Source organism: Haliotis rufescens, unplaced genomic scaffold (assembly GCF_023055435.1).
Source record: "Haliotis rufescens isolate VD_foot unplaced genomic scaffold, xgHalRufe1.0.p SCAF_3, whole genome shotgun sequence".
Lineage (NCBI taxonomy): Eukaryota > Metazoa > Mollusca > Gastropoda > Lepetellida > Haliotidae > Haliotis > Haliotis rufescens.
The window spans coordinates 21,225,340-21,238,297 of record NW_025964001.1 but is presented as its reverse complement, the minus strand read 5'-3'; the positions used below and the strand labels follow the sequence as shown (position 1 = coordinate 21,238,297).

Genomic DNA, 12,958 nt, shown 5'->3' with positions numbered 1-12,958 from the left:
TTGTATCATGGTTTGATTAGGAAGGAAAGCCTGAAGTGACTGGTATGGAGCTGACAAACCTAAAACATGATCAGGGCATTTCCTGGATTTTAACCCAAGATCATAAGTTCCAGGTACAGCTAAGGGACACAACTCTGCAAAGCATAGAACCAGACAATCCAGTGATTGACATCACGAGCATTGACCTATACAATACGATGACATGCATCAAGAAAGTCAACGAGCCTGACTTTAGTTGCCCCTTACAACAAGCGTAGTCACCTGTTTTGGCAAGCATGGGTTTCACATTATCAATCCTCTACAAATAATACATCAGTCTGTGACATCAGGCCTGAGTCTACTAGCCTCAAACTCTTGCCATCATTTTCAGTAGATGGTAGTAATCATGCATGTATCATCCAAAACTGGCTCCCACAGGAGATATTGCGTGGGTGAGATCAAGTGATATCAACATTGTAGATATAGCAAAAATGAAATTGCATCACAATGATGCCACAATCAAATGCATGCCTCGGAGTTTTTACACCTTTATCAACATGTGTTGATATATTTGATATCAAAAGACACTTGGGTGAGATTCTCTATTTATTCGCTGACCAAACAATATTCTCGATATAAGAGGCAGACTGTTGCTATTCTAACAATAAAATCATACTGGGGCCCACTCACTTTGCAGCCTAACATATTCTCGGAACCGTTTAAGTTCTTCTGGGTGGTCCTGAGATTTGCAGAGGAGTTCTATCAACTTCTTTTTGATTTCTTCTGGGTCGGATAGATCTGTTGAGCCAGGGCTGGTGGACATATCACCTGCTGCTTGTACAGAGGAAGTTGCTCTTTATCATTTTATTCACAGTACATTTGGTTATCTAACACTCATACATGGCTCGCGTTCAAAGCTGATTTGAAAGAGTCCAACCGTTACAGAATGGGGGAACACATACTGTACATCTCTATATCACAAGCCTGTCACTTTCGTAAAACCACCATCGGTGGTACATAACTACAAGTAGAATATTCTACTATACAATATGAACAGCAGGATGACAATGTTCAAGTAGAGTTTCTTATAAAAGGGCCAAAGCTGCAGATAAGCTGTGTATTTGCATAAAATATCCCCCCTAAATATTCAAAACCATGTACAGAAACGCATGCATTAAATGAAAAACTCAAATGTATAAAAACAGCACACATAAATACCCAATGAAGCTTTTCAGCATGTGTAAAATAGAGCTAATTTCCGAAACAAAATTATGATCTAAGTTATTTTCCGAGTCAAGCCTATATTTAGAACCATTGTATACATCTAAAACATTATTAATTTTTTTTAAATCTCAAAATGTGTACTCACACAAAACCCAATAGAGTGATGAATAAATGAGTGAAATTATATAGGTTACCAAATATAAAATGTAATAACCCAATTAAAATAGAAACCTTTGAGTAAAAACCCAATTGCTCAAAAAGTTATCTGGAGCTCTGAGGGGCCTTTAAAAACATATTAAGTTTTTTTTGAGAGTGACTGGTTTTGCAAGGTTAGGTCTTGTGTCTCTTTAAAGAATGACTTACGTTTGTACATACAGTGTGAACATTTAAATATATAATGAAATTCATCTCCAGTTACATGTGAATCACATAAAGTACACACTCTCTGTACATTGTGCCCATGTTGGGGATCAAACAGAACACTTGGCTAACACAAAGTGAAAGGATCAAGTATGGAAGTGAGTTTGGTTTTATGCCGCTTATAGCAATATTCCAGCAATACCACGGCTGGGGGACACCAGAAATGGGCTTCACACATTGTACCCATGTCGGGAATCGAACCCGGGACTTCGGCATGATGAGAGAACGCTTTAACCACTAGGCTATCCGACCGCCCCGGATCAACTATGGAGTTAAACAACATTTGGATGTGAGAACTGAACATGCTGAAAGTAACAGTAACATGGCTGTAACAGAAATCTTGAAAACAAACAAATTTAAAAATATTAACAACATTAATTTAAACTGAGATACAATGTCATTAAATGCTGGCAGTACAAGCACAGAAGCCCTTACCTGGTGCAGCACTGGGTCCTGACCTGCGCTGGTAGTGTTTGGGTATAGCTCCCTGGCTTCTCATCACCTCCAGCTCATCAGTGCTGGGGCTACTGGGAGTTGTGGTGCACTCCAGGCCTGCCAGAGGCTGATACCCTGCATTGTGCTGGTCAGAGCTCACGTCATACGAGCTCTCCCCTTCATTGGTTATTGTGCTTGTAGACTCGGACACATCAGTCTGGGAATGGCTGTCCCCCGAAGTGGCTGACTCACTGTCTGTACTGAACAACCAGTCTAACCCTACTACACTGCTCTGTGTCGAATGATTGGCTCTCTTGCTAGGGTCTTCAGAGCTTTGTAAGTAGCGAGTGATCTTAAATATTCCAAAATCTTTACTCTTTGTACCTCCACCTGAAATTGCAGGACTTGACCCTCGTTCTGTTAATGTGTGAGCAGAACTGGATGTTCCCCCACTCCCTGGTCTTGACCTTTGACCTTGAACAGTCGGCCTCTCTGCTATAGAGGGGATATATATTTCACCAAGACTAAGATCTGAAGAGTCACTGACACTAGACTGGGGACTATGTCGGACCATTCGAGGCCTGCTCCCACCAGCTGTTAAAGACAATGATGCTGGGCGGGGTAGTGACGGACTTCTACTGACAGCCACAGGTCTTAACTGTTCATGGGGAAGGGCATCATTTGTTACACTTTGGGATCTCTTTGGCAAGTTCTCTTTGAGTAATTCTAAAGATCTAGTACTTGGAGTCCTTAGTCTGTTCCTCACAGCCTCATGCCTCTCCTGTCTCTTGATAGCTGGGCTATCCATCCTGGAATCGGAGGCCAGTCTCCTCATCACCATGTGCCCATCACTGATCTGTCTCTGCAGCTGCTCAGCACTCACTGGGACACGGGCGTGGGGGGGCAGGGACATCCGCATCCCCCCTGATTTAGGCTCAGGCTGAGAACCAGGATTACTAGGTTCAAGAGCACTTTTCGATCTGCGAACTGCTCGTCTTTCTCGGCGTAAACGTAACTTTGGAATATATTCTGGGGATAAATCCGAGTCACTCTCTTCCCTCAATCTTGGGGGATTACTGCCTGACTTCTCAGATGGAGTGTTTTCTGGGATGTGTGGGTTGATCTCCACCTCAACCTGGGTGGTTATGGAATGTGGCAAGTCCGACTTCAGGGCACCTGAAATAGAAGCTGTGTTGCAATAGAAATTCACTTTAAGTTCACATACATCACTTATCCAGTGTTCAAATGAAGAATAAATCTGTTGATAAGATCTGATCTGATCGCCCATGCCTTTTTGAAAGTAACATGGACTCAGGCAGCTAAAACAAAACAATACCTACTTGTTCTTAAAAGAATGATGTATCCCCCCCCCCCAAAAAAAGTTCCCAGTATCATTAAACATGGATCTTTGTGCAACAGTGAAAGTCTGAATGTGTTTTCTAATCATGCAACCTCAAAAAAGTTAATGGAGGCATTCTGAACTACAGTTACTGGCTGTGCAACATTCAGTCAAATTCACAGTCTATCTCTATAGCCCACGGGAAGTACTGTCTTACAAACTTGCCCATCCATTATTAGGTTTGTCAGAAATTTCTTTTCTTCAGTTTTCAAATTTTGAATCAAGAACTTAATCAAAATATATTTAAAAAATTGTAGTCGGGGTAGCAGGTCACCAAACTTAAACTAGTGCTTGAGAAAGCTGCTTTCTGATTGGCTAATGTCACCACCCTGTTCGTCATTTCATTGGTCGGTCAAAGTTTGCAAAAGGTGGTCCTGATGTGACCTGTAATGGTATGTCATCAGATCTTCAGTGAAGCCTTGTTAGCATTAACCTCTGACTTTAACGAGACTGGGAAGTTAACATTCATAATGTGAACAATTGACACAGACAATGACACACCAAATATGAAAATATTTGTTCCTTATTTCGCAAGCCAGTACTGTTCATACTACTTGGTTGTCCAAGACATGCAGTGAAATGAGTGATCCCTATAACTAATACTCTGACAGGAGACTGTTGGAAGTGCTAAGTGTAGGAATGACATACTCTCCAGACTGCTCTCTGTGCTGTCTGGCCTGTGTCTGGACGCTGACCCTGTCTCGGTACTGAAATCATCACCCTCGATTTCAGCAAGGGGAGCAACTCCATGAGATGATTTAACTGAAAAGAAAACAAGATAAAAAATCATAAAGTACGACATAGAAATTCTGTAGAAAAGATTTTTGGCCAAACAAAGAATTCCAATCAATTAGTATGACTGATTAAAATCAAATTTTGTTTTATAAACTGAAATAAATCAATATCATGAATGAAACACTGGTAATGTGGCAACACTGTTCTTGATGTGCAGACCCGTGAAGATTCCGGGGTAGAATAGGTCTTCAGCAACCCATGCTTGCCGTAAAAGGTGACAATGCTTGTCGTAAAAGGCAACTAACAGGATCGGGTGGTCAGGCTCGCTGACTTGGTTGATGCATGTCATCCATCCCAATTGCGTGGATCGATGCTCATAATATTAATCACTGGATTGTCTGGTCCAGACTCAATTATTTACAGACCGCCGTCATATAGCTGGAATATTGCTGAGTGCGGCGTTAAACAACAAACCAACCAACCAACCAATCTTGATGTGCAAATAGTTCCATCGCAACATTTCAAAGACAGTGTGTCTACCCAATATAGAGTACAATATGCAACACATTCTGAGAGAGGATCTTACTGTCAGTGTGGGCTCCTGAATTTTCTGCTGACTTTATTTCAGAAATAAACTCTAGTCTGGATCCATGTTCACCCTCCAAAGCTGGAGTTGTCTCCCTTCTTCGGTCAAGTTGAACCATTTCAATACTTTCAGAATTTGCATTATCCCTGAAATAGATGGTCAGTATTGATCATAATGGTCACCAAAAACAGTCACATAATTGTCAAAACTCCAAAATCATATCTTTAATCACGATTATGATATGTTCATTTCAGTTTCTTTTTTAGCCTTGTATATTACAATAATAATTTAATACTATTTGATTACTGCACTAGAAAATGAATGGACCATCACCATAAATGAAACAAAATGATTGTAAGGTAAGCAGTGAATGCATTAAGGTGTAATGCAGGATAAGTAAAAAATATGAAAAATGAACAACAAATTGAAAGCAATCACAAAGCTTGATAATCTTTTCCTTTATAATTACCTGATTTCAATACTTTTAGCCAAATCAGTGGAGCCGGCCTTGCTTCCCTTGTCCGACTTAGGCTCATCTTCATCCACATCACCGGTGTCATACATATGATGAAGCCTGAAGTTGACCACCTTGACGAGGAGGAACAGCAAGGCAATGACTCCACAGTACACTGTCCATACCAGGACTGACGGTTTCAAGGTCTACAAGGGAAGAATGGATGAAGGAATCACTTCGACGGGACATCATACAGACAAGACAATTATCATTATAGACGTCATTAATACATTAAACTTGTAACATACTAGAGACAAGTTTAATGTATTAATGTTGTCCACTAACGAATACACCATTAAAAACCTATCGATGTACATATGTAAAGCAATGTGTATTAGAAACAAGCTGGCACCCTGAGTCTCCAACTACCTGTATTACCATTGTATCATGGGCCTATGGCCTACAATACTGAATGAATAAAGTTGATTGACAAATATCAGGGTCCATACAGAACTTCAAAAGAACTTCAAGGGCCCCTCTCCAAAATTCCAGGCCATGCAGATTCATATATATTTCCGTTCACATTGTTCTGGAATCAAGCATATTCACCTCGACCAGAAGCAGATGATAGTTGCAAGAGAGATAACAAGGATTTGTGATCATAAATATATCACACACAATGTTTTTTCAAACAGATTTCAATTATTTTTCAAACAATAAACAGATGAATTACTTTGAAGGAGGTCACAAAATTTCAGGGTAAATTATCCATTTGTAAAGTCTTTTTGTGTCACAAAAAAAATAATGTTAGGACTTGTCTGTGCAAAACGTCCTAATACTGAAGATAGAAAACAGGGCAACATAGTGCACTAAACCATCCCTCTGTCCTTAAGATGACAGCTTGTTCCGTGTTCATGGGGTCAACAGCTATACAAACATATTTATCTCTTAAAGAGGTCTCTTAAACATGTGAAGTGGAAACTCAGGGATCAGTTTAGCTATATAAACCATGCACTAGTGGAACCTATTATTGAAAAGTGCAACTCAATATCTATGTCTTGAAATTATCCTTTCTTATTAAAAAGGCATTTTCAACATGTATCAATATCGGTGCAAGAAACTCTTAGAGTCTACGAGCCTGAACATTGCTCTTAGCATAATTTTCAGTAGACTTTAGTGTTATTATATGGACTGTTTTAAGCTTAGCTCACAAGGCCAAACAGACTTTTACTAGTATCTTGCTTTGGACCAGTTGCTAGACTGCAATAAATATTGTAATATTGCCACTATGTATTGCAATATATCGCAACAGTTTCAGCTAGCAATACAGTTTCAGCTAGAAATACTTCTCAACAATCACATATAAAATGACTCATTGTTGAGCAATGATAAATTGTAAAACTTACACTATGGAACAAAAGTCACTCTTAACAAGAAAACACAGTTATCACTACTGAATCTCCAGTCATGGGTCACGTTAGAATTTTGTTTGTTTATATACCGTCTAACACTGTTGTGTCGAAGTTGTAGGGACCTACATAAATACTTTGAGTTATCCAAGGTTTGACAACCGAAAATGATGAATAAAGAAGGAATACACAGGGACAAAGCTTTTACTTCAAGTCAACCTCAAGTTCCACACATCAATGTTCAACACAAGTGTTTGACTGTACAAGTGAATATACATGAAGAAAGGGTGGGTAACGCCAGAAGAAGGAAAACTTATGGCATTAATCTTTTAACTAAGTCTTGACAAGTATTTCTTATATAAGCATGCCAAGTTTTATTCATGTAACTTCAGTAGTTTCTGAGAAGACTTGTCCTCAGTGTAGCCACCGTACGAAGTAAAACAATGAAACTAAAAAAACATGTATTTGAGTCGAAGTCGGGGACTGCTAAGGAAACACATCCAAACATCAAAAGTCACCAGTCCACCATGTGTTTGATACACATGCAAAGTTTCATAATAAAATTTTAACCAGTTTCTGAGTTATGCTCCGCAAATAAAACGGACAGATAGCACCCGTTCCTATATCCCCCTCCCCTTCATGGTGGGGGGGATAATAAATGTCACTTTACAATTAAATCATTGACATATTTTTTCACTTTATCCTATTTATTACTCTCTTGAAAACTGAAACTATTGGTGCATCATTATTTCCTTACTGATGTAACAATGACATGAATAAATATTATAACAAATCAACTTCACTGTGTACAAATAAAAAATCCTGTAAAGATTTATGTTGGCATATGATGTATTTATAAATGGAAATAAAATACTTCTCATAACATAAAAAGCATCTTCTATGAATAACAATCAGTGAAATCTCAAACCCTTCACATTGGTTCAACTCACAAACTGAATGCGGGAGCAATATTCTAGTTATATGTGACGTCAACCTATCCAGGTGTATGATGTCAACCTATCCAGGTATACCACGTCAACCTATCAAGGTATACCACGTCAAACTATCCAGGTATATGACGTTAACCTATCCAGGTATATGACATCAACCTATCCAGGTATATGACGTCAACCTATCCAGGTATATGACGTCAACCTATCCAGGTGTATGACGTCAACCTATCCAGGTGTATGACGTCATCCTATCCAGGTATATGACGTCAACCTATCCAGGTATATGACGTCAACCTATCAAGGTATACCACGTCAAACTATCCAGGAATATGACGTCAACCTATCCAGGTATACCACGTCAAACTATCCAGGTATATGACATCAACCTATCCAGGTACATGACGTCAACCAATCCAGGTATATGACGTCAACCTATCCAGGTGTATGACGTCAACCAATCCAGGTATATGACGTCAACCTATCCAGGTATATGACATCAACCTATCCAGGTATATGATGTCACTCTATCCAGGTATACCACGTCAACCTATCCAGGTATACCACGTCAATCTATCCAGGTGTATGACGTCATCCTATCCAGGTATATGATGTCAACCTATCCAGGTATATGACATCAACCTATCCAGGTATATGATGTCACTTTATCCAGGTATACCACGTCAAACTATCCTTGTATATGACGTCAACCTATCAATGTATATGACGTCAACCTATCAAGGTATATGACGTCAACCTATGCAGGTATATGACATCAATCTATCCAGGTACAAGACATCAACCTATCCAGGTATACCACATCAACCTATCCAGGTGTATGACGTCAACCTATCCAGGTATATGACGTCAACCTATCCAGGTATACCATGTCAGCCTATCCAGGTATACCACATCAACCTATCCAGGTATACCACATCAACCTATCAAGGTATACCACGTCAACCTATCCAGGTATATGAAGCCAACCTATCCAGGTTCTTGACTTCAACCTATCCAGGTATATGATGTCAACCTATCCAGGTATATCATGTCACTCTATCTAGGTACACCAAATCAACCTATCCAGGTATGTGACGTCAACCTATCAAGGTATATGACGTCAACCTATCAAGGTATATGACGTCAACCTATCCGGGTATATGACGTCAACCTATCCAGGTATATGATGTCAACCTATCCATGTATACCACATCAACCCATCCAGGTGTATGAAATCAAGCTATCCAGGTATACCAAGTCAACCTATCCAGGTATATGATGTGAAACTATCAAGGTATACCAGGTCAACCTATCCAGGCAATGAATTCAACCTATCCAGGTATATGACGTCAACCTATCCAGGTATATGACGTCAACCTATCCAGGTATATGATGTCACATTATCCAGGTATACCACATCAAACTATCCAGGTATATGACGTCAACCTATCCAGGTATATGACATCAACCTATCCAGGTACATGACGTCAACCAATCCAGGTATACCACATCAACTTATCAAGGTATATGACGTCAACCTATCCAGGTATATGACATCAACCTATCCAGGTATATGATGTCACTCTATCCAGGTATACCACGTCAACCTATCCAGGTATACCACGTCAATCTATCCAGGTGTATGACGTCATCCTATCCAGGTATATGATGTCAACCTATCCAGGTATATGACATCAACCTATCCAGGTACATGACGTCAACCTATCCAGGTATACCACGTCAACCTATCAAGGTATACCATGTCAGCCTATCCAGGTATACCACATCAACCTATCAAGGTATACAATGTCAACCTATCCAGGTAAACCACACCAACCTATGCAGGTATACCACGTCAACCTATCCAGGTATATGATGTTAACCTATGCAGGTATATGACGTCAACCTATGCAGGTATATGACAGCAAGCAATCCAGGTATATGACGTCAACCTATCCAGGTATATGACGTCAACCTATCCAGGTATACCACGTCAACCTATCCAGGTATAGCACATCAACCTATCAAGGTATACCATGTCATCCTATCAAGGTATACCAGGTCAACCTATCCAGGTATATGACGACAATCCTATCCAGGTATACCACGTCGACCTTTCCAGGTATACCACGTCAACCTATCCAGGTGTATGACGTCATCCTATCCAGGTATATGATGTCAACCTATCCAGGTATATGACGTCAACCTATCAAGGTATACCACGTCAAACTATCCTTGTATATGACGTCAACCTATCCTTGTATATGACGTCAACCTATCCAGGTATATGACGTCAACCTATCCAGGTATATGACGTCAACCTATCCAGGTACATGACGTCATCCTATCCAGGTATATGATGTCAACCTATCCAGGTATATGACGTCAACCTATCAAGGTATACCACGTCAACCTATCCAGGTGTATGACGTCATCCTATCCAGGTATATGACATCAACCTATCCAGGTATATGACGTCAACCTATCAAGGTATATGACGTCAAACTATCCAGGAATATGACGTCAACCTATCCAGGTATACCACGTCAAACTATCCAGGTATATGACATCAACCTATCCAGGTATAAGACGTCAACCTATCCACGTGTATGACGTCAACCAATCCAGGTATATGACGTCAACCTATCCAGGAATATGACGTCAACCTATCCAGGTATACCACGTCAAACTATCCAGGTATATGACATCAACCTATCCAGGTACATGACGTCAACCTATCCAGGTATATGACGTCAACCTATCCAGGTGTATGACGTCAACCAATCCAGGTATATGACGTCAACTCATCCAGGTGTATGACGTCAACCTATCCGGGTATATGATGTCAACATATAAAGGTATACCATGTCAACCTATCTAGGTATAAGACGTCAACCTATCAAGGTATACCATGTCAACCTATCTGGGTATAAGACGTCAACCTATCAAGGTATACCATGTCAACCTATCCAGGTATATGACGTCAACCTATCCAGGTGTATGACGTCAACCTATCCGGGTATATGATGTCAACATATAAAGGTATACCATGTCAACCTATCTAGGTATAAGACGTCAACCTATCAAGGTATACCATGTCAACCTATCCAGGTATATGACGTCAACCTATCCAGGTGTATGACGTCAACCTATCCAGGTGTATGACGTCAACATATCCACTCAAACTAGTGACATAAAGCATGACCTGGGTATGATAATATGCAATCAGCCATGTTACAAAGCCTGAATGGTGAACTTGTCGTGGAGAATAGACATTGCGACTAAAATGAACTTTTGATTAGAAAATCAGAATATGTGTAAAAAATCTTTGTTCTAACTAAAAAACTATTGGTTGTCTTTTGTAAATGTTTTGCTGTCGTACTTCCATGATGTGTTACATACAGGCTTGTTTTTCATTCAGAAGTAGCAATGCCAATCTGAAAGTTGTTTTTTTCTTAAAAATTTGACCACCTACATTGAATGTAAGGCAAAGAATTGAAGTCTAATTTACAGAAAGGAGTGTCATATCTGATAATGCACATCACAAAGGATTCCTACTACAACTCTGCAAAATAGGTAAAATTGATTTCTTTTTTCTTTAATCATGTTTACTTGCACAATTGCACTTTAAAACAATTTGTGACAGTTAAATAGCAATCTAAATCTTTTGCAGCTAGTTTACTTGTAAATCTAATTCACTTAATCTATTCAACCCAACTCTTGGTAATCCTATGATCCTATTGAACCCCTCTAGTATGCTCCAATAGAGCTGATGGTGTTATTGCAGTCAATAATATTGTTATTTTAAGCATATTTCTTTAAAGGGATAAGCACACTTATCCCGGTCTTTTTGACAACTACAGTTAAAATGGTGCTTTTACACCTGTCTGCCTTTTGGTCACATTCGGAGAATCAAGATGTCAGCTTGTTTCAGCTTAATTTTTTACTGCCTCGTTTTAGAAATAGTGGGGGCGGTAGGGTAGCCTAGTGGTTAAAGTGTTTACTTGTCGCACCAAAGTGAGAGAGTAGTGAGCGAGTATAGATTTATGCTGCTTTTAGCAATATTTCAGCAATATCACAGCAGGGGACACCAGAAATGGGCTTCACACATTGTGCCCATGTCGAGAATCGAATCCGGGTCTTCGGCACGACGAGCGAACGCTTTAACCACTAGGCTACCCGACCACCCTGTCGCACCAAAGACCCCAGGTTCGATTCATCACATGGGTACAATGTGTGAAACCCATTTCTGGTGTCCCCTGCCATGATACTGCTTGAATGTTGCCAAAACTAGTAAGAACTGCCTAAAATCTAACACACTCACTCACTCAGAAATACTGACCACATGAAAACCCATACAGAACACAAATACTCTCATGATACTCTTTGGATGTAGATAAAAAGTGTTCAGAAAAAAACAGGGCATATAAAATATCCACAGCAATATTACAGCTTGGTCTTTGTTGTTTGCCATTCAGACATTGTCAATTTGTGTTTGCAACCTTAGTCTGAAGTTTGATTTCACAAAGCAATTAACTTAGTGTGTCAACCTTAGCGCTAAGGTTGGGATCATATGTCAGTATGGCAACATCTGTTGAAATCATTACTTGAGATACTGTCAAAAACAGGACAGTTTAGATTTCACTGCCTTTTTCAAACAATTTGTAAGTGCCGATGTTTTAGACTTACATAATCGTCAAATGTAATTTCTAAACAGAACTGTTATGAAACTATGGATAACTTCTACCAAATTGTAACTTATCTTTTATAATTGCATGTGTTTACATTGTTTTTAATTAATCCTAGGTAAAATATAGCACAACAAATTCTGGATAAACAAGGTGTATATAAGTTAGAGCAGTTCCCTGTGACCTAACAAAATATGATTCCAGTCGCAGAAAGAATATGAGACGAAAAAAAGACTCATGCCTCGATACATTTAGTCAATTTCCGAGATAGAAAAATTAATAATATTAGTAGTAAGTATTTAAATGTTCAAGTGAAAGTGCTGAAATGAAATGCTCCGTAATCAGCTTCCAAAACAAACATATTTGGGGTAGTGGCCTTAAAGCTACCGACACAACGGTGACAACTGTTTTCATTGGCTGATACGTTTGCTGTGTTTATCTATCCTGTGATTCTTAGCCGTTATACATATACTGTTTCTGCTATTTCTGTTAATCCTAGAAAAATAAAAACATTGCATACGTTGTTGAACTGACCTTTGATCTTGACATTGTGAATAAATAAAATAATAATTAAACAATAACCAGCGTTCCATTACTAAAATTATGTTTGGGTTAAAAAACACCAGCTGCCTTTGGCCCTTTTCCACACAAAAAATGCCCCTCAGGGATTAATCCCCGA

The 12,958-nt window shown here is 39.4% G+C and overlaps 1 protein-coding gene across 4 annotated transcripts in view; it reads right to left on the bottom strand.

The window, feature by feature from the left end:
* LOC124123943 (pecanex-like protein 1) overlaps positions 1 to 12,958 on the bottom strand; it is a 50,682-nt gene that overhangs the window by 35,074 nt on the left and 2,650 nt on the right. For all 4 annotated transcript variants that reach the window (XM_048403892.1, XM_048403893.1, XM_048403894.1 and 1 more), the window contains exons 2-6: positions 5,248 to 5,438; positions 4,779 to 4,924; positions 4,106 to 4,219; positions 2,059 to 3,234; positions 670 to 810 (exon numbers count right to left, since the gene is read on the bottom strand). In XM_048403892.1, coding sequence (XP_048259849.1) covers positions 670 to 810; positions 2,059 to 3,234; positions 4,106 to 4,219; positions 4,779 to 4,924; positions 5,248 to 5,438 — 1,768 coding nt within the window. The remainder of the gene's footprint in view (positions 1 to 669; positions 811 to 2,058; positions 3,235 to 4,105; positions 4,220 to 4,778; positions 4,925 to 5,247; positions 5,439 to 12,958) is intronic.